Source organism: Meleagris gallopavo, chromosome 4 (assembly GCF_905368555.1).
Source record: "Meleagris gallopavo chromosome 4, MGAL_WU_HG_1.1, whole genome shotgun sequence".
In the NCBI taxonomy this organism is placed as follows: Eukaryota; Metazoa; Chordata; class Aves; order Galliformes; family Phasianidae; genus Meleagris; species Meleagris gallopavo.
The window spans coordinates 4,698,777-4,726,402 of record NC_139407.1 but is presented as its reverse complement, the minus strand read 5'-3'; the positions used below and the strand labels follow the sequence as shown (position 1 = coordinate 4,726,402).

The 27,626-nt window shown below is 35.4% G+C and overlaps 1 protein-coding gene across 1 annotated transcript in view; it reads left to right on the top strand.

The window, feature by feature from the left end:
- The window catches only part of SPOCK3 (SPARC (osteonectin), cwcv and kazal like domains proteoglycan 3), a 156,711-nt gene extending 129,433 nt beyond the window's left edge, over nucleotides 1-27,278 (top strand). Inside the window, exons 7-11 of the mRNA XM_085222043.1 lie at nucleotides 8,499-8,618; nucleotides 17,425-17,646; nucleotides 22,835-22,897; nucleotides 23,966-24,103; nucleotides 25,121-27,278. Of these exons, the coding sequence (XP_085078169.1) occupies nucleotides 8,499-8,618; nucleotides 17,425-17,646; nucleotides 22,835-22,897; nucleotides 23,966-24,103; nucleotides 25,121-25,293 (716 nt within the window). The 3' untranslated portion in view covers nucleotides 25,294-27,278. The remainder of the gene's footprint in view (nucleotides 1-8,498; nucleotides 8,619-17,424; nucleotides 17,647-22,834; nucleotides 22,898-23,965; nucleotides 24,104-25,120) is intronic.
- Nucleotides 27,279-27,626: the final 348 nt, after the last annotated feature.

Here is a 27,626-nt window from a genome sequence, read left to right as displayed (position 1 = left end):
TTCTGGATTAGAAATGATACATAAGTTGAAAGATAATAGTAATTACAAAAGCTAATATTCATACATAGCTCATAAAAATTCTTCAGACTACATCAGATGTTGATGATTGAGGAGGCCTTTGGTGTTCAGTACACAAACTAGCAAGACGTAATTACTCTCTGCTAACATCTTTTGTGTCTGCATGTGTGAGCCTTTTGGATATTTGTACACTAATCATATATTTTAAAAAAATCATTGCTTTCTTCATTTCTCCTTCAACTTTTGAGTACTAAGTTTGCGTGAAGTCAAAGCTGCAGATTACGTTTACTTAACTACAGTTCTGTTTTCAGTGAAGTGGTGGAACAGTGTAGTAATTTTTGCATCTTGTGATGCATGTGATGGAAGTTGGCCCTACTGTTATGTTGTCAACATAAGGGATTCCTTTAGTAGTAGGGCAGGAGCTTGTTTTATCAGCCCTTGATGGCCTCAAACAACAGAGTTGCTGCAATGGTAGCCTTAAATCTGTCTGACATTAGTGAGGTCCAGTGTGATATAGAATTCCTTTATGACAGACACTTGCAGAACAGAATTTAGTTAAGGTTTCTATTACTTGTTGATTGTTTAGCCTCATGTTCACTTGTGCTGTCTTTCCTTGCAAGAAGAATAGTACAAACCAGTGGGCAGTTCTATCAAAGTGCACTGTTAATTTCCCATCCATTCCTTCTACCAAATATGGTAGACCTTGGAAGCCTCTTCAAGCACAGAATGCATCTGATTTCAGAAAATTTCTGATTTTCAGTGTAGGATTTTTTTTGTTTTCTTTATATAATGTCATTGTCCAGTCATTTTTTTATCCTTGTCTGTTTCTTGGAATGACTTTGTCAAATACAAAAATCTCATTATAAGACCCTGTCAGTCTTGTTCTTGAAAGGAAGAAAATTTCCTGACTTCATCTTAGTGTTGTGTAATGCTTTCAGAGAGACTTGAAACTAAATTTTAAAAACTACATTACCTTTAGGGTAGTGTTGACTAGAAAGCTTCCAGTACTAAGATGATTGATATTCTATCCTTTGAAACTTTTTGTGCCTTAAATGATGAAAAATACTGGATTTGGGAATGAAAAGGTCTTAGAATATAGCATGTTATACTGCAGCATTACCTGGCTGTCTAATGCTTTTTTGTTATCTAGCTACATAAGCTGCAGATCAATAGCATCATCTTCATCCTCAGAAATTAGTTGTTCAAAATACCAGAGCATGATGATAACCATCACTTAAGGTTAGTGGCAGTTAGCAAAGGAGGCCACATGTAACAACTGTCTACAGAAAGTAAATTGGTTATGCAACAGAGCTATGATACTTGTGACAGATTAAGGAAGTACTATTGTCTTATTTAATTATGATGCTTTAGAAAGCTTACATGTTTTAAGTGGAAAATAGTACCTTAATACATAAATTCTGTATGTTACTACTATTTTTCCTGCACTCGGAAGTGGTCTTTGTATTTAAATTTGTAGAGTCTTTAAAACTGTGAGGAAACAGAAATGTAAGTTTTATTTTTTGAAAATGTAATTTAATTGAAATCATTTTAAATTTTATGAAACATTAATCATGAGCAGAATGTCTGTATGGAACATTAATTTGAGACAGTAGGACTAAGCAGCTGCAGTTCCCTGATACGGTATCTGCAGCATTTATATTAATTATCTCATAACACAGACTAAGTGAAGTAGAAAATTCATTATGTTTAGTTAAATAGTAAGGAAATCAGAATGCCTTTATTCGTTAATTTCAAGGTATCTTCTTAAAATCATGGGCCCTGGAGGTACCAGATGGCTAATAAACTCCATCGTCTTGTAAAAATAGAAATTTATATATGAAGTTTTTCAATTTACATTTTTTCCAAAGTTCTGGTTATACATATGGGACTGTGAAAAGCTGACCTAAATGACTGTCCTATTGTTTAGTCACACGTTTGAAGGGCTTTTTGTCCTTCAGGCAAATTGTTTTTAGTGAACACATTTATTTTTGCCATACATAATGCTTCCCATTTGTGACAGAGCTAGCAATATTGCTATTTATTGCAGGAATTGTTAGACCATTTGCATACAACTTTTTAAATGTGTGCTTAGATGTTTGGTTACCTAAATGAAGACTAACCCTCAGTCAGAGGCCTGGACTTTTCAGTTTGAACGTTCCTTACATTTAAATTCCTAAACCTATGCAGAATGGCAGCCTCACAGAACACCAATTCCATGTAGCTGTCCTTTATGTTATAATCCACTTTAATGCATGCTGTATTTAAAGGCAGCACTGCTCTCCAATATTAGGGTTACCGTATTTTCTTGTGCAGCTCTCCTGAAAAGAAATACTCTTACATGCACATGCTGGATGTGCAGTTAATTAGCGCAGCAAAGGTATTTTAGACTGACTATGCAGCCATACAGTAGTATGGCCAGGTAGTAGATAAAATATTGGACTCTCCAAGCACCAGATCTGGACTGTTCTAAATGAGCATTCTCACAATTGAATTGGAATGGCTGCTGTAGCCAGTAGCTGGATGTCCAGCAATCCTGGATGCACGGGAGCAGTCTTCCCTTGAAAAAATGGGAAGCCTTATAAAAGTTACGAGATGGTCACATACTTTTAACATGAGTTAGTTTTTCATAGAGTGAAGAACCTTCGTGTGAATGGCACAGTGATCGCTCAGGACACTGCCCTGGGCAACCTGGTGTAATAAGGCTTTTTGACTAAAGACATCTGGAGGCGCAGAAGTCTGAACACCTCTGGAATTCACTTCCAATCTATATTATTCTGTAATCATCTGTAATGATTCCAACTCACTGAGGAAGCTGAGATGTTAAGTCTTGCTTTAGCACACACTTATTCTTAAGTTAGCTGTCACAAGGAGTAATTTGTTTGCTGGAGGAGGTGTTAGATGTTACCCTGCTTCTCAAGTTTTCTATAAACTCTGTGTATATTTACTTCTGATTATTTTTGTATTTACGTGATTCTCTAGTTACAATTCTGCTTGAATGCATAATTGGTAGTATGAGCTTTTCTGCACTTCTAACTGTTCTGTGAAATACATGATGAAGTCACGTGGTGGACAGAACCCATATCATGGGATATTCTAGTACCACGTTGCATTTTGGAGGTCTGCCTCCTTGCAGGGCAGGGTCTTCGTGTCTCACTCTGAAATAAAGCCTGTTCTGTCTGCTACAACATAATTCCATTAACCAGTAAAAACATTTGGTCAGTAAATCATAACTTTTAAAATAACTGGCCATTAGCAAATTTGGAAGTGGAAGAGAGTCACATTATGTTGCATTATATGAAGTCTTCAGAAAAATTTTGTCTGTCGGTCTCTAAAGAAGACACATCAGTGGATCAGTCTTATACTCAAATTTACATTAAACTGTATGCTATTAATTCCTTCAATTTTGTATAGCTTCCTTCACAGCTGTCAGGTGATCTGCTCTTAGGACTGAGTTTGTAACTAGGTATGCTATGTTGAAAATTCAAGTGAAAGTACGTCTTCCTAAAGTAAATAGAGGCAACAAGTTCTGTCTCCCAGCTTTATGGTACTGCGTCCTATTGTGAATGATGCTAGTAATGTGGGGTGTATTTATCATATTTTCTCCCAGATTGCTTTTGGATTCTTAACAGAAGTTTATCTGTAATATAACAATATTTCAGTGTGCATTTTTCAATATGATAATGATTTATGTTTGAATTCCAGATAGTTTTATATATATGCTTATCTATCATATAAAAGTATACACTGTTAAAATACCTTTTTCTCTGCTGTTCAGAAGGCTTAAATCCTTGAGGTCTCTTTCAACCCAAGCCATTCTATGATATTCAAGTTCAAATCAGTAAATTATATTTGAATGTCCACACAAATTGTAACTTTTACCGCATGTGAAAATAAATGGAACAATTGGTTCCACATAATGTTTAAATAATACTAATTATAAAGATATTTCTGGACTGGGTACCTACAAGTTTTCAAATCCCTTCATGTTTTTGCTTAGTTATGTAAAATGTTTTTAAAATTCAGTCAGTTTTTAATACTTCAGATGACAGGGGACTCTAGTAACCCCTGAGCTGGTGGCTTCGTTTTACCTCATACTAATTCTCTTAATGGCTGCTAGAATTGATTGTAATAGCAGGAGTGCCTTGCATTGACATTAGACAAAAACAGAAGTACTTCCTGGCAGGTTCCTGAGTGAATTTGTGAGATTTAATATGCATTTTCTGATTACTGTCTAACCTTCTACAACCTTTACTGTCTGTCTTTCACCATTAAAGATTCATCTCCCAGTCTATCAGGTGAAATAATAGTCTGAATAAATCTGAATTACCTCATTTTGACCTATTTTAAATCAGTACATACCAATGCATACAATAATTTCAGCAGCATGCATCTCAGGAAGCTGATCACTGGGACAGAAAGTCCCTAAACATATTCTCGAATGCGTTAATTAATAAAACTTCTCATGGTATAGCCTAACCTTGAGCAAACCTGTTTCACTGGCAGTATTTTAGCAGTGAGCAAAGCATTAGGCTGATCTTCTCTTACAGAGAGAGCAAAGTTTATTTACGTTAATCCTTATGATTAAGTTGGAGTACTGTGACTGGTACTGCACTGAGACAGGACACAAATAAAACCCCACACCAGTGTACATGTTTTCAACAACTATGCCTGATTTTTATTTATTTATTTATTTATTTATTTTAAGTAACAAAGATTTTAATTAAGCATAGCTTACTTTGTGCAGCCCAACTTCTGTGAAAAAGAATTGCATTTGTAATTTTGATAATGTCTCATGTTGTTCTCCTCAGGACCTTCAGAAAGCTACTTCTTAGCCAATTTTTTTTTATTTTTTTTTTAAGTCTGCTCTCTATTAATCTGAATGTTCTTGGAAAGCTAAAGAAAACTTACTGATTTGATTCTGAGTGGGAATTTATTTTGCAGTTTTCAAGATTATCTTGCTGCTTCTTTTTACGTGTTAGAACCTTAGAATGGTTCTTACGTGTCATAGAATCATGGGTTGTAGAAACAGGAACAAAATGTGATTGCTTTTAGAAATGAATAAGAATCTTCAATTTGTCTGTCAGCCTGGGTGGCTAATATTCTTTCTCCCAAAGGGATATAATAACCTGCACGACTCTAAGGATCTGTTTTCTCTAACTAGTACACTGTGTTGGACTTGATGATCTTTTGAGATTTTTTCCAACCTGGGCTGTTCTGATTCTATTGAATTTTTATTTTTAATGTGTTCCTTACATATTTATCTAAATCTGTTTCCTGCTCTGTCAATGCAACACCATTTTCTGATAAGGTTTTTTTTTTTTATAAATGTTATAATTCTCATGTTAGAGTAGCCTTGGCTCTTATTTTTCCCCAGTTAGTATGATATAAATGTATATATTTTCATAAGATTGTTTTATATTTCTGAAATGCTGAGGTAGTCTTCTGAGATGTTACTAAATTAATGTTGATTTAAAAAAAAAAAAGAACAAACACAAAACACCTGTGATAATCAAACATTAAGATATGAGATATTTTTATAAACTCATGCTTGGTGAGAGCACACTTTGACAATGTAAATTATTAATTGTCCATATCACTGTAGTTCTGCTGCATCTCTCATGTATATTTCACTTATAGAAGACATCTGGTTTTACTTGACATATTAGAAGTGTTATGAATTGAGAATTCACTGTGCATTTAAATTGATAATAGGGTAAATGTAATTACCTGCTGTGTTTGAGAGCTAACTTCAGCACTTGAGTAGTTATGGGGTGTAAAATAATCAGATGATAGTTATAATCAGCTTGTTTTGCATTGCCTTGATTTTTGAACACGATCTATTCCTATGATCAAGATACCAAAATCTGTAAAATTAACAGCAGCAACAAAAAGATTATAATTTTCTCAATCTTTATTTTGGTCTAGAACTCATAATTTAAAATTTCAAGCAAAGTTTGGGAAAAGAGTTGTTAGAAATTGAAGTTGGAAGAATACTCCCAATCTGAGAACTGATACAGGATGTGTCTGATGTCCAGAACGTGCCATATGTACATTCCATTTTGAAAGGGAGATAATTCACAAGAGCACAGAAAATGCCATTTTATGTTATATTATAAACAACAGTGGCAAGTGTCAGATACTGAAACTGTGTACAGTATCTTGTACATAGTAGTCAAAGAAGCACTGTTGCCTTTTCCTAACGCTTCATTTTCACGTTGAAATTGACTTATGAGGTGATTAGCTTAATTATGTCTATTGGACTGCTTCTAGAAAGTGGAGAAATTGTACATCTCTCCATCATGCAGTTGTCATGTGCTTCTTTCAGTTAATATTATTGAAACAGAACTTCTTGCTTATATCCAGCACTCCTTGAATCAGAAATTAATTAGATGTAGACCAAAATAGCCAGGCTCAAGTGCTGTATTCCACATCCTTTGGTTCAATTCTAAAAGTTCTTGTGATAAACCTAGGAAGGGTAGTTAGTGGAGACCATGGAAAATGGAAGGGAAAATTAAAGAAGGTCAGCGTTCCAAGTCAGATTCTTTATTCTGGCCCGTCAGCTGATGCAAGATTTAGAAGGGAAGATGTCATTGTAGCAGGATAGGAATCCCAGGAGCTTGACATATGAGGTGGATCTTGGCTCAGGAGATTGTTTTAATCTGGTTGTCACAGGATGACATCTTTGAATATATGTGCCCATAGATCATTAACAATTCTTTCTCTAGTGCTCTGTTGAATTATCCAAGGGGGAAAAAAAAAAAGAAAGACAGAGGTATGTGCTAGTACACAAGAAAAAAAAGCACAGTATAAGTTTTAATAGATAATCAATTTGCACATATTCTGCATATGCGTTGCACCTAAATCTTTCAAGGAGAGAATTAAAGTCTGGATGTTTTAAGCAAATTATAAATGAACAAAGTGCAGCGGTGCCTTCTGTTGTTGACATGGTGACTTGTTTCAATCTTAGTCGAATAAAATAGGTGTTATTTGATTTATGAAAGTGTGCTGAAAGTTATGTCACCAAGTATTATAGATTGCTACGTAATTGTAGGAGTTATAAGAGATAATCACACAACACCCCTCTCTTCCTCCCCTCCAGAGAAAGGAGGGGGAAGGAAGAGGGGAAAAAATCTGAGATAGGAGAAGCTAATTTGTTGACAGGAATGTGAGATAATACAGAATAAATAAGAGTTGTAAATCAAAACACCCCAAAAATAAATTACTTAGAATTGGAAATTGTGGGGAGGCTCTTGGAAAATCAGTACATTCCAGTGTATCTTCTTCTGGAGAGTCAGAACTTAGATGAGGCTGCTAGAGAAACATAGCTGTGCAGTGCACTGTGCCTTTACACCCAAATAGCCTGTTGCATGATGTCATGATGCAGAATACTGACAAAACTGGACAGTAATAAAGGAAAAGCAAGCTGAAGGAGAGATTTATTTTCAAGATCATTGATGTGGAGCCTTGATGCCTCAGGTTGTAGCTTAGTCAGTTACTGGTGTTCAATCTGAACTTCCCCTTACACAGGTTTGTGCTGATATCACTTGGAAATTACACCTGTTGATGAGGGAAACGTATACCCAGTTATTGTCAAACGCTTGAAAATGGAAGGGCAGAGTTCTGGAAGGGACATCTCCAAGCACGGATTCTCTTTGCCACCTTCTCCAGCAGCTTAATAGTGAAGGGACAGGCCTCATCCATGCAAAGCTGTGTTGTGTTTCTTCTACAGTCCTCAGTACGACCATTACTGTACAATCCTCAAGCCAGTCTGCTGCCTATCTCTTGCTCTCTGCTACATTGCTCTCGTGCTACAGATTGTCTCTTTAGTTTTGTGTGCTTTCTCTGTCTTTGCTCATCAAAGAAACCATCCTTTCAGTCACCAAAGACTGTTGCCTTTTGCAGGTAAGCGTTCATGATCCTTGGCTTTTAAAACTGAATTCAGTCAAATAAGCTTTCGGAGCATTCTTGAAGCACCTTCTCTGTCAACACCATTTCTTTTTTTTCACACTTCAGCATAGAAAAGCTAGGGGAGTGTTCCTGCATTAACTATATACATCTTCAACATCTTTTGGTAGGGCTTACTGTACTATTGCTCACTGAATGTAGAAATAAACCTCTAAAAGACTGTCCTGGATTTATCACGCAGTTTTCTAGAGTAAGATGTGAGAATATCTTGCTAGGACTGTTCCAGCTCTTTGCAGTAGCTTGCAAATGATTTTGTCAGCTTATAGGTATATTTCATACATCTTTACACACAAATATTTTTACACTTACATAACAATTTTATTTCTCAGGATCCTAATTGGGCTTTGAGGGCTGACTTAAGTAATGAAAGTGAGTTTTGTGAAGGAAAGCAAACTCTGGAACGTATGTGTCTGTACTGTTTTACATGTTTTACTTGAAGAATAATTAATTTGAAGAGTTCTATTTAGCATACAGGAAGAAAAAAAAAGTTTAACATTTTGCATTTTGTTTTTCAGTTTGCAGTGACCTGGAATTTAGGGAGATTGCAAACAGGTTGAGAGACTGGTTTAAGGCACTTCATGAAAGCGGAATTCAGAATAAGAAGACTAGGATTGTTCAGAGGCCTGAAAGAACCAGTAAGAGATTTCTACTTGCATTATTTGATGCTCTCTTTGATGTTTGCTTGTAATACTTGCCTTACTATTGTGTTTTAAATGGGCATGTGCATGAAGCCGTAACTTTGTGCTTTTCTAAAGTTAATTTCTTATTTATGAAGCAGAGCTGTATGACTTAGTTCAGATATATGTTGCTCACTTGGAACTTCAAAGCTGTTTGGCTGAACTTTTATTCGTAAGAATATAGGGCAGCTGCCATTCATGTTGTAGGGATTAGTAAAGCTTTAAAATGTAATAATATTTATTTAATAGCAATTAACTGTGCAATAATAGTTTTATGAGTGATGTCCTACTGTGGAGGACAGTCAAATTAAAGTCTTAAAATTCTATCTTACTTTCATATGAAGAGCAAACTTGGATTCCACTTAAGTTCAGGTTTCACAGAACTTGACCACCATGGTCTGCCCAGCTTAGTTTGTTCGTTACTGATATTTTCAGTGTTTCTTTGTGTGATTTTTTTTTTTTTTTTTTTTTCATGATAAAATAATTCTGCAATGAATTAAAGATGATTCCTTCATGCCTGGGAATACTTTTCTTACCACTGAGAAATACTCAGAGGTACAGTGGAACAGAGGAATGTTACTTCCCTGATCCTGAGAAAAACATAACGTATATTTCAGTTGGTTCACATAACTGCTGTATGTTCTTAACTAGGAGTAAAAGCAATGGAAAAAAAAAATTGTGGGACTCTTCTATAAGCATTTATTGTATGGTAACACACGTACATAATAATATAACGTCACCACATCACTCAGTTAAAGTTCAGCTCAAGCACCGTGTGGAGTTCTGTTTCTTGCTGAATAATCACTTTAGTGAAGGGATAAAATGATGATGGGTAAAAAAAAGTCAAAAATGCAGCTAAACTGTTTAGGAGCCTTTCATGGTTTTGGCTGGCATTGAGTTTATTTTCTTACTAGAGGCTTGTATGGTGCTATGTTTTGGATTTTGTTTAAAATAGAGGTGACAGCACACCGATACTTAGATGTTGCCAAGCAGTGCTTGCACAGAGGCAAAAGCATTTCTCTTCCTTGTGCTGCACTGCCTGCATGGGGCTGGGGAGTGCACAAGGAGCTGGGAAGGGACAAAACCAGCACAGCTGACACAGACTGATCAAAGGGATGTCCTGTATCATGTGGTATCATGCTCAGCAGTAAAAGCTGTGGTGAAAAAACGAGGAGGGGGAACATGGAGAATGATGGCATTTGTCTCCTCAGGAAGCTCCTGACAAGTCATGATCACCTGTGTCCAAAGTGGTTGGTTTGCTTTTGAAATCAAGTGGTCACTTAATAGTTTGGAAGGAAATATTGTGCCTCTGTGTCTTTGTAGAAACACAAATAGGAAAGAAAAAGAATGATAATAATTTAATATAGTAATGTAGTTTCTGATACTATTAAGAAATTCTTACATCTGTTCTTCAAGATGTAAGCTCTGGATAAGCTCTGATCAAGTCCCTCAGAAGTTGGTCTCCAAAGTCTTATTAGGTTGAAAATGTCAGGCATCTTAATTCCTAATGATGTCAGGATTAAAAAGTCCAGCCCTTATTTTAGGCGTGTGTAACAGCTACATCTAGAAACAAATCATGCAGAGAATTTGTTGATCATATGTGGAGACCTTATACTTACTACTTGAGTTAAGGACCTATACATATCAACAGTAACAAAACAAAACAAAAAAAAACCTGCTACTTGAATGCAGCCTCCCCATTCATAGTCCTAATTATTTCAGCAGAACCCTGGACTTGTTCACTACCATTGAGGAGTTAAAAATTTGTCATGGCACCCTCTCCCTCAGGCTTTTATTCTTGTCAGTGTCCCTTCTTTGCTGAGAAACGATTCTGAATTTTAAAAAGCAATTTGTGACATCTTTTCTGGATGTCTGTTTGCATTTAGTTTTTTTCACCTGTTTCAGTCTCTTTTCTGGCATTTGGGACAGGATTTATTTAAAGTCTTGGGCACAGTTCTTCCGACCAAGGTAGAGAGGGTGAAAGTTGATAATGCTATTTGGAATTATTTCAGCTGTTAAATAGTTCACATTGATGGTTACATTCATGGTTGCTACTTCAGAACAGCCTTAATACTTGTTGTTCTAGTGGAAGCTTCAATATTCTGATACTAAACTAAAAATATAAAGTATCTACAATGTTGTGTTTTTACCAGGAGTTACGTAGGTTGTTTTTAACTGACACTTTTTTTTTTAGATCTTTATCTTATTAGTTGTGCAATCTAGAATGTTTGTAGTAATTGAACAAATTTTATTTCCAGAATCTATTTTCTGCTCAAATGCATTCAGATTGTATGTCCCTAGAAGTATCATTATTATAAATTCTGTATAAGAATAAAATATTTTCCCTTTTCCCATTGTGATGTAAGCAGGCAAAGAGTGCTTTACCCACATTGTACTATCATACTTGTTAGGTCCTTCCTTTGTGCATAGGGAAGTAAAGAGTTGATTTTACAGATCTATTTAAAGATTTAAAGTTAATCTATTTCTGTATTAATTTTGTGAGATAAAACTCTGTGGAATTAATGCATCAAACGTAAAGCATAAAAAATACCATCCCATAAATATTTGTGTTAACAGTCTGTTTCTGAGGAGTACTTGTACACCTTGTAATGTTGGGAACTGAAAGACCATAGACCAGATAATAGAGAATATTCTTAGGAGTTGGTCATAATGTGGTTATTTGGTTAAAATACACAGAATAATTTTAAGTAACAACAACAAAAAATCTGAAAGAAAAATATAACTGGTTTGTCTAAAGCTAGTATGAAGAAATATTGTTACACTAAAATTGCCAAATACTCTACAAGCTCAAAGCAAGATCTGACTAATTTCATATAGAATAGTGAGATTAGTAATTTCAAGATATCTGGTTGGAGGTCTTTACTTCATTTTAACTATCTGAAGTTCCTTCTTGAAGAGGCGTGATACAGTTGGCATACAGAGAAATTAAATTTCCCTGGACCTCCTTGCTGAAATGTATTTAAGAACTCCAATAAATAGGCAGAACTGGTAAGCAGACCTGTAAACCATTGTTTACTACTTGGTTGTCTCCCATACAATCATTGTATAGTTCTAAGAGATGAGGAGCTTTTAGTTTTAAACATTGTTTTTGATGTCTTGAAAATACTGACTTGCCTGAAAGCTTGCCTACTTTCTGATGTTATCTTTGACAATATCCTCTAACTGCAGAGCCACTGAGGCTGGTGAGCTGAATCTGAGTTGCAGTTAAGTTTCCTGGAGGGAAAAGGTTCTTTCAAGGACTTTCTGCATTGTCAGATTCAGAAGCCCATCTGAATCAGAATTTTAAATTAATGCATGTTCGCCCAAAATCAAGAATCTAAATGAACTAAATTTGTTTTGTTGGCTGGCATTTGTTTCAATCATGTACAGGCAGGATTATTCTTGTACACAGCGGAACAGATATAGATGTTTTTTTGTAGCACAGTTAATTTTATTCCTCTCTTCTCAGGTACCTTTTCCTTAACAATCTGTTTATTTAGAATGCAGCCTTTGCAGAACTCATTTCATCTATGCCATCCACGTAGTAGCATGTTTACAACTTTCAGCAATAGGCTTCAGCTTGAATTTTATCTTTTCTATGTAAAATTCTCTAAAACACTTCCTGGAAAAAGAGAGAGACTTCAGGATTTCAACTTTCACAAATGTTTAAAGGACTTTGCAACAGTGCTCTATTTCTTTTCCATCCGTATTTTGTTGTAAAATGAATCAGTGCCTTTGGTACCTTCCCAGTGTCTTACTTTTATCCTGACTCTGCTCCCACCTGTGTAATTGTAGTCATCAGGAATATATTACAATTTTAGACAGGCTACAGAGAGTGCATGCCTAATGCTACCACTCGGTGCCAGGTGAGCAGCATTTTTTGTGGGCAGCAAACATGACGGAAAGCCTTCACATCTGCTTAATTATCCCCTGTAGCAATTGGACAGATCAGTACAGTGAGAAAGGAGTTACAACAGAGGTGTGATGACAGAAGGACCAGCATGGTAGAAAGGTGCCATAAAGGAAGGGAAGAAGATTGCTCACCCGTATCACAAGATTCTAGGTTTGCAGGGGGAAAGCTCCACTAAGAAGGTATCTCCAACCAGAGCACCTTCCATGGTTTGGCAATCAGCTTATAATGGGGTCTAGGAGAGGTTCAGCAAGGCTTCACCCCTTCTGGTCACACAGCTGAATTGCCTTCACTTGTGCTCCCAGGGCTGTCCCCATCCTTTCCCCAGGTAATCAATGAGTGGTTCAGGCCGTAACTCAACAGTTCCCATACATCCCCTAAGTTTAGTCCTTGCTCAGATCTGTTCTGGTAAAACTAGATTGGGAAGGAAAACTTGTTCCCAGATTGTGCAGTGTAGACCTCAGCTCTGAGGTACTATTAAGTTTTCTCATACCCTATATATGATTAAAACAAACAAACAAACAAAAAAACCATCACAAGTACAGACCTTGCTATGCAGCTTGCTAGCTGAACAAGACTGTGGTTTAGGCAGTAGCTTGCTCTCAAGCATAGAGCACATTGTGTTTATTCACTTGTGTGATTTGGCAGTGCTTTTTACCGTGCTGGACAGTGAGCTAGTAGCAGAAAGAATCACGCCTTTTGCTTCCCTTGGCACAGATAAACAACTTTACATAATGCACTATGTGAGCCGTGTGTACGCTATTTTGATTGCCACATAAACAATCACAGAAGCTATCTTCCTCAACATACACAAGGTTTTATTTCTTATGAGCATAATAACCAAGCAAATAATATTTTTACATTGGAAAGCAGATTATGATTACCGTGAGTTGAAATTCTCTCCTGAAAAATAATCAGAAACGTAGGATCATTTTTTGTTGGTTCCTTTCAAAATAACGTTTTGGATGCTGATTTTTAAGCCATGAGTGAGGGGTATGCTTGCCAGTAGTATTTCCCTTGGGATTGTTTTGGCTGGGGAAAGGAGCTTATGCTAGTACTTCCCATTTTTTTTTTCTTTTTTTTTTTTTTTAAATCAAGTTCTTTTGCAGTATATGCATTAGATGAAATAAACCCTTAATACTTCTTTTGTTCACTCTTACTAGATTTACACAGTGTTCAGAAATAGCTACATAAAAGCCCTCTTCATTATCATATATGGAAATAGATTTCAAATAAGCACTTAAAAGGAGAGAGAATTTTTCCACTAATTCAGGCATCTGAGCAGCAGTTTTGCTCTCTTCAACATGATATTCTGGAACATTAACAGGAACAAATTACTATCCTTTTGCTATAATAATCCTTCCCCTTTCTTCAGTTTGTTTTTTTCACAGCTGCGATAAATGTGTAGGAACAGCATTCCACTTGACTCTTGAAGTAAAAAATATAGGTAGTCTGTGATTTGGAGCAATTTATTTCTCGTTCTGGGTCACTTAGTGTTAATTTACCTTGCGTCAAACCACATCAGGTGTTCTTAAGTGCTTTGACTTTTTTTTCTGAAGTCTGTCACCTTTGAGAATAAGAGGTGTATTGATTTCTCAATATTATAGTTGAGGTAGAAAATCATTGCAGAATGAAATGATCGTCCCAAGTTTTCCCAGTTGCTTATTTGACAACATAGTAATCTTCTTAAGAGTAGATGTTATGAACACCAAACTCAGGTAATGATCTTTGTGTGGTAGAACAGTTCTAGAGTAGGTGGACAGCTTGTTTTTAAGTTGAAGTCATTTTTTTGTCTCTGTCAACACGTGCCTAGTCGACTTCTAAGTACTTCAGCCATTTTTAATTATTTCACCTACACTAATATTTGACACAGACTTTAAACATTTCTCTACAACATTGCAATGCAACTTGCTGCACTCAGCAAAATGAAAGCAAAGAAGAGAGGTGATTTTTCTCTATTTAAAATGCTACGATTGTAAATACCAAGGAAAGGAGGAATTTTAAATAATAGTGTACAGCTACCTGAAGGGATTTTGTAACAAGGTAGAGGACAACACCCAGGTAATAGCAATAGGATGAGAAGTAATGGGCTCAGGCTGCACCAGGAGAGGGCACTGGAATGGGCTGCCTGGGAAGGTGGTGGAGTCACCATCCCTGGAGGTGTTCAGGAAAAGGAGAGATGTGGCACTGAGAGATGTGATTTAGCAGGCATGGTAGGTATGGGTTGATGGTTGGAAAATATGATCTTAGAAGTTTTTTTCAACCAGATACTAATGAATAAGTAGGTTGTGACAGCTTTAATGTAAGTAAACGTTATTTTTCAGGCTCTGAGCTAACTTAAGAAGTTTTGTTATACAGAATTTTCTTGGAAAGCCAGAGGGACATCACTACTGGACACTTTTTTTTAAATATAAAAGCTGCATAGAAGAGAGAAAATTCTGAGAAATTGGAGTAGAGAATGAACTGAAATTGTTAGCTAATGGAAAAAAAAACCTCCAGAATACAACCTTTTGAAGACATGTAATTTTATCCCAAACCATAACTTAGTGATGCACTAAACCTTTGAAATTTTAAGTGGCCTTCCAACGTACCTCAGACAAATTTATTTCTTTTTATAATAAAAGTTGAAATTAACTGCTAGAAATGAAATACCCAGAGTGTTTGGTTGTTTCTCTTTTCCTTAAAAGAGTTTATTTACATATATAACACTTGCTCCTGGTATCCTAGAAGGCAATATACTCAAGGGTGTACTTCAGTGAATTTGTTCTTCCAGCATGGACCACATATACTGTGTACCAAACTTGGAAATGATACCTCTTTCACTAGACTGATGCTGGAAATTCCACATACTGATGTACTTTTTTGCAGAGTTATCTAGTTTGACAACAACGTTCAACCCTGAATACACATTTGGAATGACTTTTGTCTTCTATTCTTGCCAGCATCTTATTCAGTAAAGCCTCTGTCTTCTCCTCATGGTTGCTCTTATTCTGCAACTTTTCTTACAGTCTGGTGAGCTTGAAAGAATGCCAAAATCAGAAAAATGTTATGAGCACAAGAATAATTCCTCCCTTCATACAGGTACACAAAAGGCAGGATAGGAAATGGTATATTTTATATCAAGCACTTTCTGAATCCAATGTCTTGTGGAGGATCTCTAGCTGAAAGCAGGACTAGCAGAGGAAAGAGAAGTATCTGGGAAGTGTTAAGAGGCCTTCAGGAACAGAACCTGAAAAGTAAATAATGTTATACTGAAAATTCATCCTTGGAAAAAAATGTTTTAAGGTGGAAGAACGTTCTGAAGTTTTCCAAATTGGAACACTTGTTAAATAATTTTGATGTCTTCTACAGATGAAGGTGAATAACACATGTACTGGTATATCCTTGTACATTTGGTCTGGTCTTGTTTGTCTCTGCTCTCAGTAGTCCACAGAAAAATAAGTAAGTTTTGTCAGAAGCTGGGGAGTAAGGAAGAGTGTCCTTTTCTTGGATGCTTCACAGTTATTTTTACATTGCTTTAAACGTATCAATGTAATCAGTACCAAAAGGATTGTAATTTTTTTTCCTGTCAAGCAGAATGCAACAAGCCAACGGGGAGCAAGATTAACTCAGGCAAAATACATCATTTATTTAGAATTTTTAGGGAGAGGGAGTTTATGCGTTCGGGCATTTTCCTTTCTGAAATGGTTGTTCTGCCACAGCCTAAATGTTTCCACATGCGTATATATCTAAAGAAATATAAATTGATTTCGAAGTCAGGTTTCTGAATTCTCCAGTTTGACTCGTTTTAGAAGTATATAGCTATTGTTCAGATTTCTTTATTGTTTTCAAAACAACGGCTCAACTTTAACAGTAGTAGAAGCTGGGAATTTCTGTATGCTGAGTGCAACTCTCACATCAACTTGTCTATAGCCACAGTCTCGTCTCATCTTTTCATTGCTTGGTTTTAGCTGAAGAGCTATTCAGTAAAATCTTGTAATCAGCTAAATCTTGTTGTCCATTAGGATATACAGTCAAGTGCTTTACCATGTTCGCCATGGCACATAAATACGAAAAAAAAACTGTGTTAAATGCAGCTGGCATCTATGTGAGAGGCCTGTCAGTTAATGAGTTTCCCTTCTGTGTCCATATGCAAGTCTGCTTGTATTTCACAACTGATAGAGTACATGAAATCTGAGATCTGGCTACAGGAGTAATTAACTCAACCTCATCCTGGTGGCCTGGTTACCAAGGAGCAGTTTAAGCAAGATGTACAGGTAGATCTTACAATGAAAACAGCCTGCTCTTAGTAGTCCCTTTTTGCATGCCTCCCCTGATATGCATCACATAAAGCTAGGATGTCAGAACTTTTTAGGCATTGCTGAGACCGTATGAAGTTCCATTTTCATTCAGCTGAATATACATTATAGGAAGAAACAAGCGTACTCCAGTAAGTTGCTTGGTATTTAGTCTTTTATTAGTTTTGTGAACTTTGCATGCCACTTCAGCTTTGCTTCCCTCTCCTGATGTATAACATCACAAAAATTCTCCAACAAAAATTACTTTACAGGAAATTGTAGATCGTTCATTACTATACATACTACATGTGCTATAGGTGTAATATTTGACAAGAAGGCTCATATTTTTAACTGCTTTGAGACTGATGACAGGATTTATTTTAAGCAGATTAACTCAGTGATTTTTTAAAATGAAGTGTAATTTATACATGGAATTTCAATGGCATACACTGCTTATGTACTGTATCCTCGTAGCACCGGAGCAATTTCTGTGATACAGCATGCTTTTGTGGAGGCTGAGCTCAGCGCCTGCTTTATCTTTCCTGTTATCTGATTTATTTTTATTTTTGGCTCCTAGGATTTGATACCAGCATTTTGCCAATTTGCAAAGACTCCCTCGGCTGGATGTTCAACAGGCTTGATACGAACTACGACCTGTTGTTGGACCAGTCAGAACTTGGAAGCATTTACCTTGACAAGAATGAGCCATGCACAAGGGCGTTCTTCAATTCCTGTGACACATACAAGGATAGTTTGATATCTAACAATGAGTGGTGCTACTGCTTCCAAAGACAGCAAGGTAAAAAGATGAGAACAGCCTACGTATTTGTATGACTGATCTTACTGTGGTGTTCCATCTTTTCTTTAACATAGGAAGATCATTGCAGTGAACTACAAGCTCTTTAAATGCCATACTATCAATCTGTGTACAGTTTTTTGATCTAAAATACCTAAAAAAAAAAAAAGGGGGTAAAAAAAAAAAGCTAAATGGAAGAGTTTGATGGAAATTCAAGGATAAAGTACAAAGGAGTGGCGAAAGCTTTTACAGCAATATTGTTTTACGTTCTGATTTCCAGTATTTATACAGAGGAAGAAAATAAAATAAACACAAAATAATGAACAAAATTACTCACTTTAGTTCTTTCCCTATCTACTTTGCCTATGTTATAAAATATTTTATTTCCATATTTTAAAACCCATCTTAGTGGGGTTTTTTTTATAAGCCTATTATAATAACTGAATTAACATCATGGATAAAGTTTTCTTTCAGTCATTTGAACCTAAAACCAGTTGATTTTCACTGCCTGGAAGAATCTTCTTTTTTTTTTAATGTCCTGATGTGATTTGTTTAAACAAATAAACACAGTGCATAAGTATTGATTTTTAGATTTGGTTGAGTCATCACATGAGTTATATTCAAACAAGTTGTGAGGAATTACAGAGTTTACTCAGAAAATATTGGCTGAAACTGGACAGAATTGCCCATTCAATTTTCTTGCTAATATGAGGGAGATTTTTCGAAGGGATAAATAGCAACTCGGATCTCGGATCAGATATTGACTGTAGAGGAGGGAAGATTGATGATATGATGGAAAACTTCAAAAACTGTTCAATGCTTTTGAAATTTTTAATCTCTTTTTTAATATATCTTATGCTTTTAAAACTTCCATGATAAATTCCCATTAACACTCACTATCTATGGTTTGGCTCTGATTTCTGTAGAAATAAAGATGTATCAGGCAATGTACACCAGGTGTGTAAATTTGAGCAAAAATAAAGCTGCACTTCGTTAGATATATAGAAACTGCCTTCTTTTCTTTGGTGGTTTTACCACTAAAAAGTTAACAATCTTCCAAGCACCTTGCTTGCTTTATTGTAGAATAATACTCATTTCTAGAAGTAGTGCACTGCTACCAAAATTAATCAATAAAACATTACCCAAGCAAAGTTGTTCTTAAGTAGAGAACATAGAGTATTTTGTTTGGTTGTCTTTAAAATAAACAAAACCCCAAATCAGCCTAATAAATAAACATCTTTATTCTCTGCAAGGCAACATAACTCTTTTTAATTAACACTCAAAATCTGTCTCTTTTTTTTGTTTTCTGAAGGTGCAAGGAGAAAAAAGTGCTTGTAGTCTTTTGTCATTTCTTATTGTCTTGTACAACAGTCAGAACTCCTAGTGTATATGACTTACTGAATTCTCTAATCGTTATTTGTAGCATTGTAGCATCTTTTAATATGTTCAAGTTTAACTATCTTTTACCTCGCTGAATAATAGAAATAAGGTCCTTTGCTGCAGATAGTAAGGAAGTGGGTGCGTAGAGAAATTCATTATCTTTTTTCTGATGTTCACTACAATAAGATGAGATTAAGATGGCTTCAGATCATGAAGGCAGTTGTCTTATTCATTGAACTTAGTAGGTGTTTTCTGGGTACATTTACAGTTTTACAGAAGTATTGATTAACCAAGTTTGAAGTGAATACAAAATTTAGTTAATGATGCATATCAGACTGGGATAGAAATTCTATTTTACTATTTTTAAATTCCATAATATTTGCTTAAGTCATCATTTGAGAAGGCCTCTTACTGTGTCATTTAATCTATCAGTTCATGACTGTTGGGTTCAGACAATTACTTGCAATTCTTCGTGCTTTCTTTTTGCTTGAGGTTTATTACAGTGAGTCCAAGTACACTAGCCCCGTTACTGCACAGTTCTCACATCTAGTCAATACAAATAATTTTTTACAGTACTCAAATCTCATCTGTCTTGCTCTTCTGTAGAAAGCTGTCCCACTTTGGCTACTGCTTAATTTCTTACATAGGGCTCAGTGATGCGTATTCCATTTTTTCTTGGCCTTATCCTGCTGCAAATGCAGCTTAGCATTTCTGCAGTACTTCAGAATCTGGACTTTGCTAGTGTTCTGCTGTCTTCCCACCTCTTTCGGTCCCTTTTGCCCTCTGGTTTCAACTAAAATTGATGCAAGTGATTCAGAACTTTTTTTTCTTAGGTCCTTGACATTAATTTAACACTTCTTTCTTGTCTAAATGCTGAGGCATTTCACTGTTGGCCTTTTTACAGGTTGGTTATTTCTTCTAGTACTTCATCATTATTACAAGCTTTTTTTTTTGTTGCTTTGTCTTTGCATTGCTCCTTGAAAATAGAGTAGGAGAGTAGCCACTTTTACTGGGAATATTAATGCTTGGAACATAGGTATTTATTTACTGCAGGCCTCTGTATGGGTCTATTAGTCCAGCATTTGTTTTGGATGTCTTTTTCCTACAGGCTCTTCTGCCTATCAGGAATAAAAAACTACTGTGTGACTTTAAAACTAGTTTGTCTTGCAGAATAGTGGTAAATGTTGTGATTTTTATTTGTTGCTTCAGTCTCTTGAGACTGCAGGGTATTAAATATGATCGTAGGTGGTTCAAGAGAAAGATACAATGTGGGCTATATAAATGAGGTTCCCTGGTAGGTTTCTTGAAGTGCAGTATTGACTACTTCACATCTCTGTAGCTAGAGCCTCAGTTGTCCATGATCAATTGTATATACTTGACTGCAAATGGAGACGAGACACAATGTGACAACTTTAATGTCAAAAATTAAGGGCTCTGCAAAATATTATCTACTTGATACATGGAAAATCTGTTTTGTAATTGAATAAGATAGAGGATCTGAAAGCTGAAGGCTCGCTATTTGAGCAGCAGCTCCTTGAGGTATTACTGTTAAGTATCCTAGATATTCTTTGTCAAATCTATCAGTTTTCCACCCATTGCTCTGAAACTACCTCTTTTTGTAAACCAAAGCTTTATCGTACAAGCCCTGCACCACTTTTTGACGTAGCTGAATATTGATGTCTCAAAGTCCAGTATTAACAACATGAGATACTCTGGTGTACATCAGTACTTCAATGACTGAATAAGTGTGGGTGGCCAGTAAGTGGTTCATAAATCACTCAGAACAACGCAGTGATATTGTCAGAAAATTCCTGTCACGTTGCTGGAAATAGGTAAAGGATGGAGATGATGAGGTCTCTTGTTTGTATTCAAACTTTTCTGATGTCAGATTCATTTCAATTTCAAAGGAAGACTCAACAATTTTTGTACAGAATAAATCTTCTTTGGTCATGACTCCCAAGGCTGGTTTTCCACTGAACCTGCTTTGTATTGAATTAAGTTCAGAAAGCTAAAAGAAGGCTTTTCCAAAAATCAGGAACTAAGTGGAAAATGAAGAGGGAAACATTATTATTTGGAGAGGGTTGAAAAACGATGAGCTATGAACTACAACAAACCAGTTGAGTTTCCAGCCTGCCACTTTCTTGACAGTTCTAAGCACAAGAGTGTTTTTAATATTAATTGCTAAGAATGTTTTGCCACCTTTATACCAAGAAGCAAATCTTAAATGTGTATCTTGAAGACTTAACTTCTGTAAAGAATTTTGGGTAAGTAGCTTTCTTATATTGCCTTGTTACCTTTTGATTAGTGGTATTCTTTTCTTCTAATTCTCCCGACAATGGTTTGTAGCTGTAACCGAAGGGTTTTTGTAGGCATAGCTCATCACTTTTATAAAATATATAAACACATTTCTAATTTAAATACTTTTTTTTACATAGAACACAGTAGATGTATCTTCTTGCTAGACTAGTTCTTCATCTGCACGTTCCCACCTTCTTTCATAAATCCTTCTCATCTGTGGGACTTCTTTGTGTGAATGGCTGTAATCATTCGAGTTGAGGGCAGTCTAAAGTTGTATGCGTCTTTTAGTGTATGAGATATGTAAAAAGAATTTAAAGTATAAAGCCAAGGAAAGTTAACAAATGGATCTTAATGAGTAGTTTTTGATGTCTTGCAGTTTATATTTATTCTGTTAGATAAGATGTCGTTAATAGTATCAAAAGCCTGTTGGTATATCCAGGCTGTGCCGATCATGAGTCTCTGCATTGACCATAAATTTATTTTTGATCCAGTTACTCTATGTAATTATCACTAATGTTTGAGCATTCCCAGAAGAAAGATTTGTTTGGATATTACATTTTCGTCAGTCCTTCACCCTTTTGTGAATCCTCTGCTTTTCCCAGCTGCGTCCCAAATTCTTTCTCTGTTGACTACGTGGTGAAAATTCTTGTTTTCCCTTGGTGGAATTTAGGAAAGGCTGCTTTGGACTTTGACCACTGAAGTGGTTTTTTTGTTGTTTTTTTTTTTGTTGTTTTTTTAGCTTACACAGTGACTGATTTCTGGTCAGAAAGTGTTTTGCTAGTGTGTCCAAAGCTAAGCCGATCTTATCTTAGAGTAACTTAGATTTGTTTTCTGTGTGCATGGACAGAAGTTGTTTCACGAGGAAGCCTTGAGTAAATTAGATGGAAAAGATGTATTACAAATAACCAGAGTATCTTAAAATGAAAAATGAACTTAATAGCATGTGAGATTCTAGTAGAGATGTTATCAGAATATAGTCTGGGAACACTTTAAGCTGAAGACACACATGTAAGTAAACCCACTAACATTAATACTGATTCAGAGTGAGAAATACCTTTGTGCTAGTGGTGCAGTGTATGCAATATCTGGATTCAAAATTTATTCAGCAGTGATGGACGTGTATTTGTGTCTTATTTTCTTCCCATTCATGGAATGTACTCTGACTTTAGGGAAAGTAGAAAATTAAATGATTCAGAGCTATAGCTCTGACCAATGGAAAACTTATTACCTCTTCTGCCTCTTATCTGAAGTTTGGGCACAGTTTTAAACTAGATTGCTAAACAAGGAGCTTCATACCCATGGAATTCTGTCTTTTATTGTTGCAGTAGAACCCCAATCTTGCAAATTTCAGTGAAGAAAATTCTTATTTAGTTAACGTGAATGTGACTGCTAAAGCAAGATCTGTGTTTTTAAGATCAGCAGTTAGAGAATGTAGCAAACCATGAAAACTTAGTCATATGCTTTTCTTCCTAGATACCATGTAATATGTTCAACATTTTTCATGTCCTTTTAGACCCACCTTGCCAGACGGAACTCAGCAACATTCAGAAGCAGCAAGGAGGAAAGAAGCTCCTAGGTGAGCCATAGATCATTCTTTTGAAGGTTTTATTGCTTACATAAATAATCCTAGTGAAACAGCAACATAAAATCAATATTAATCCAACAAAGATAGAGAACAGTAAATTCTAGTAACGAAATTTATGAAGTTTTTGAAAGCTATTAAACTTAGTTTTATTACCATACCTACTGAAAGATATAATGTCTGTTCTATTAACCTAATAGAAAGTATGTTTTTATGGTTATAGAGTGGAGAGTCAAAGGCACTCCTAAATTAGTGTCTCTGCTGATCCTTGTATCCTCCTTTAAGCAATTGAAATCTTTGTTGTTAATCAGTTTATACTGTATTAATATCACTAAAATGTAAGATCTTCGTTTTGCTCTTGGCCTCAGTGTGAAAGCTGCAATAAAAGGCTTGACCCAAAATAGTCAAAACTGTATTTCTGCTAAGTATGGTTTCTAATAACTGTATACTTCTAAATGTTTTGTACAGTGTTGTTTGCCCTTTTTTTTTTTTATCTTTCTTTCAAAAAGATGTCTTTCCTTCCAAATTAAAAACGATGACTTATACAGCCTTAGGAAAGCCAATGCCTTGCAAAATAAGTCCATGATTGTGTCCCTACTTGTCACTGGTTCTTGGGCTGGTTGGTCCCAATTCCTTGAGTAATGGGTTGGAGGGACCAACACCCTGGGAGAGGGGAAGAGAAAAAGGGGAGAAGAGAAGATAGGGAGATTGGCCTAAAAAGAAAACAAGCAGCAACAAGCTATGGGAGAAAACTAATTTACTAAATATGATAGTGGAATGTGAGATAACATAATATAGTACATTATAATCGGAATTGAAGCTAATAAATAAAATGAGTGTCCAACATGAAAAATTTTAGGCAAGACTAACCAGTCCAAAGCTGGTATCCGCTGTTCTCTGTTGTTTATCAGTCACTGCTGCTTAACTGAATCTGGGAGAAGAAAGTAGAGTGGTCAGTGGAGATTCTGAAAGAGGAAAGAGCAAAAGGTAGTTGTTTTCTGCTGTAATTGTTACGTTGGTCAAGGGGCATTTATGTCTGTATCTGATATTTATGTATTCCAGGGCAGTACATACCCTTATGTGATGAAGATGGATATTACAAACCAAGTCAGTGCCATGGAAGTGTAGGACAGTGTTGGTGTGTTGATAGATATGGCAATGAAGTAACAGGATCCAGAACAAACGGGGTGGCAGAATGTGGTAAGTTAAGAAACTTCTATGGACTTGGTTTGGAGATGTTAGGTGCTTTGATGGCCAACCAGGCTACATTTCTTGACAAAGAACAGGCAAGGGATGCAACTACGTGGATTTTGATGTAAATATAATTTGTGATTTTTATTACTTAGTTCTTTGTAACTCCTATGACTGTGTCAGTTGTTAATAGACGTCATATACGTGCTTTTCATAGTGTAGGTAAATTTAGGGAAAATTAATTACCTATAGCAGTATTAGACAACTACCCTGAAATGCTTGGTGACATCTCTTTGGGTAATCAACACGCTAGATTTTTTGTTTTGTTGGAAGGAATTCCCAAAAGTTTTTAGCACATTAAATCTTCCCTTTTTCCCCTAAAAAGCCCTGCAACTTCCAGGAATTCCCACACTACCTTTATTTCATGTCCAAGACATCAAAAATGGCAATTAAAGCCTGGCATTTCTCCATTTCCCTTCCTTTGCAGAGGAGTGTAGCCTGAAATACTGGGTAAATTAAACACATATCAGTGTCATAGCAATTGACATACCTGTTCAGGCCAATTTTCCATCTAATCCAGTTCTGGGTAGTTGTACAGTTCCAGGTAGTTAAAGATTATATATAAGAACTGAGAAACAAACTTTATTTTGTCACTAGTCCTTATTATGAACTGTAAGTAGGACTTAAATATCTTTTTTTTTTTTTTTTTTTTTTTTCCTGGAGCTTACTATATTTCTGCAAGTCCATGACATTTATCTCCATTTGTTAAAATTGAGAAATTCATCCCTACTGATGTGGATTTCCTGTAAGACAAAAAAAAAAAAAAAAAAGATAGTGTTTATGTCTTATTGTGTAATTATATTCTATGTGATAGTTTTTTTTTTAATTAAGTTGTTGTCCTGAAACTAAATAATTTGCATTTCTTTTGAATGCTTATGAATATTACATTATAAATATGGTACTTATTATTCTATGAGTGTATGATATAATTTGTGTGTCTCTTATATAACTATCATGCCTTTTTAGCTATTGATTTAGAGACGTCAGGGGATTTTGCTTCTGGTGATTTCCATGACTGGACAGATGATGAAGATGATGATGATGAAATAATGAATGATGAAGATGAAATTGACGATGACGATGAAGATGAAGGAGATGATGATGTAGATGATGACGATGATCATGATGGATATATTTGATGATATTAGGAGGGTCGATGAATTGTACCTTTCTAAAATTCACAATATGACATTTCACAAAATCCCTTTACTCTTCAAGATCAAAAGGATTCTAACAAATGTGTATATTTTGTATGATTATTTCAAATGTTGCAGCTGGAGTCATAGACTTTTTTGTTTAAATAAGAATAATTATATTATGTGCTTTTGAGTTTTTAAATGCCTTTGCGCTGAAGAAAACACATCGGAAGTGTAGCCTGAAAAAGAAAATGTTATGTGCTACTGAACATATAAATGATATAATGTAGAAAAGACACTATTAAGACCAGTCCTTCTAAAACTTCTGTGAAAAGTTATTTGCCCTTACCTGGACCTGTGCATGTCCTCTTCAGGACACTTACTGTAACTTCAGTTCTGTCAGGCACAGCAGGCTTTGCAAGTTGCCCACTTAATACAACAGAAACACGGTGCAGGAGAAAAACTTTAATGCACAAGTAGCATCTTACCAGCCTTTAATTAACCAAAGGTAAGGAGAGAAATTAACAGGAGGGAAAAATGAACAAAGTCCTCATTTGTGTTTGCATTTGGAGTTATGCTTTTTAATAGGACACGGCTAGGTTCTTGAAAGGATCTTTCAAAAGCAGTCTCACAGACGAGCACTAATTCTGTAAATTAAACATTTTCTTGACCTACCTTTTTTTTTCTTTTTTTCACGTCGAGGTTGTCTAGGCTTTATGGTTGTTTACTCAAACATTACTTCACCCTTTGTTTTTCAGTATGTCTCTCTAATCAGATTACCATAAAGTAGTTAACATGGGGAAAAATTTGAGTAAAATTATATTACCTTTATATATGACTGTATTTCAGAGTATTGACAGTTGCCCCAACGTAGTTTTTTAAAAGTACATAATTATACCTTTTATTTTCTAAATTCAGGAAGTAGTTCTGCATCTTTATCTCAGTTCATGTTGTTTTCTGTTACTAGTGCAGAAACTTAGAGAAAGTATTGTAAAGGTGCCTTGCAAAATAGAGATAGAGAGAGATTTTTAGCATGCATACCAGTATAGGTCGTTAGGCAATAGCTAAGCACACCCAATTACCAAATTAATGCCAGTATAGATACTGCTGCTGGAATGAAGAAAACGGATTATTTTTTTTCCTACTGTTATGTAACTACCATGTGGATTAGATCATAATTATTGTGTAGAGTAGCACTTAAGATTTGACTGTAGAGAAAATTTCTTTAATCACTGTATTTATGTTAGCATGTTAATTAATTGTGTAGGCATTTTGGGACTCCACCATCTTCATATCACATCTGTTGCTTTCTGCCCACAATAAAGTTGACTTGACCTGTATAATGTAGTACTACAGGTTGTATGATTTCAAAACTGGATTACTGGTTTCCTATCAGTAATTAAAAGGAAAATCAGTTTATTATTTGAATTAATTTTTACACATTAAGTACAAAATTTAATGTTTATCCTATGTGATATTGAAAAGTATACTGCATTTTATTTTTTACTGTTTCTGTATAGTTTGCAAAATAAAGACTCTTGTAACCAACTTTTTTGCCAACATAGCCCATCATTTGGAATTTTTGCATAGTTTGAAATTTTGAAACAGAAAAATTCATGTTTCAGATACATTTCATCTATAAAAACATGTATTTATTTATATTAAAAAGCATTTTTTATTATTTTATTTCCAGTAAATAATTTTGGATTAAGGCAAAACCCATAATTCTATTTTTCTGTATTTTTTTCTGAATTTTCTATAGATTTGTTATATACTTCTATGACATTGTCTTCATTATGTAGTAAAGAGAGACGTACTTTTGTTTAAACTCCATCATAATTTGTGGGGCATAGGTGTATTATTTTCTTAAATAAAAATAGCTAGGGGTTTGCCAGTCCAATACAATGGGATTTTATCAGAGAACAGTTTCTTATGGATGAAATTAACTGATATATAAATTGATTTTAAATAAAGAAGCTAAAGATAAATTGTTGTCATTATTGGCTGATGTAGCAAATCCTGTTGTTTGTTGTTTTTGTTGTGTTGTCTTTTTTTTTTTTTTTTTTTCCTGTTACGACCAATCTTCATTAGATGGCAAAGCAAAAATCATTTCTTTAAATCCCGTGGTTTTGGGAATTAAAGCATAAAAAGAAAAGTCGTAGTTTATTTAGCTAATGAAATTACAGTATGGAGACTGCAAATGAGCTGTCGCACAGAAGAGCGTGGAAGAAGTTTGTGTTCTTTCTTCCCTGAAAATTCCACATTGAAAAGGAAGAGATCAGCCTGGATTTTAGTCCTTGAGTATCATAACTACCTGTCATACAAATACGACTTGG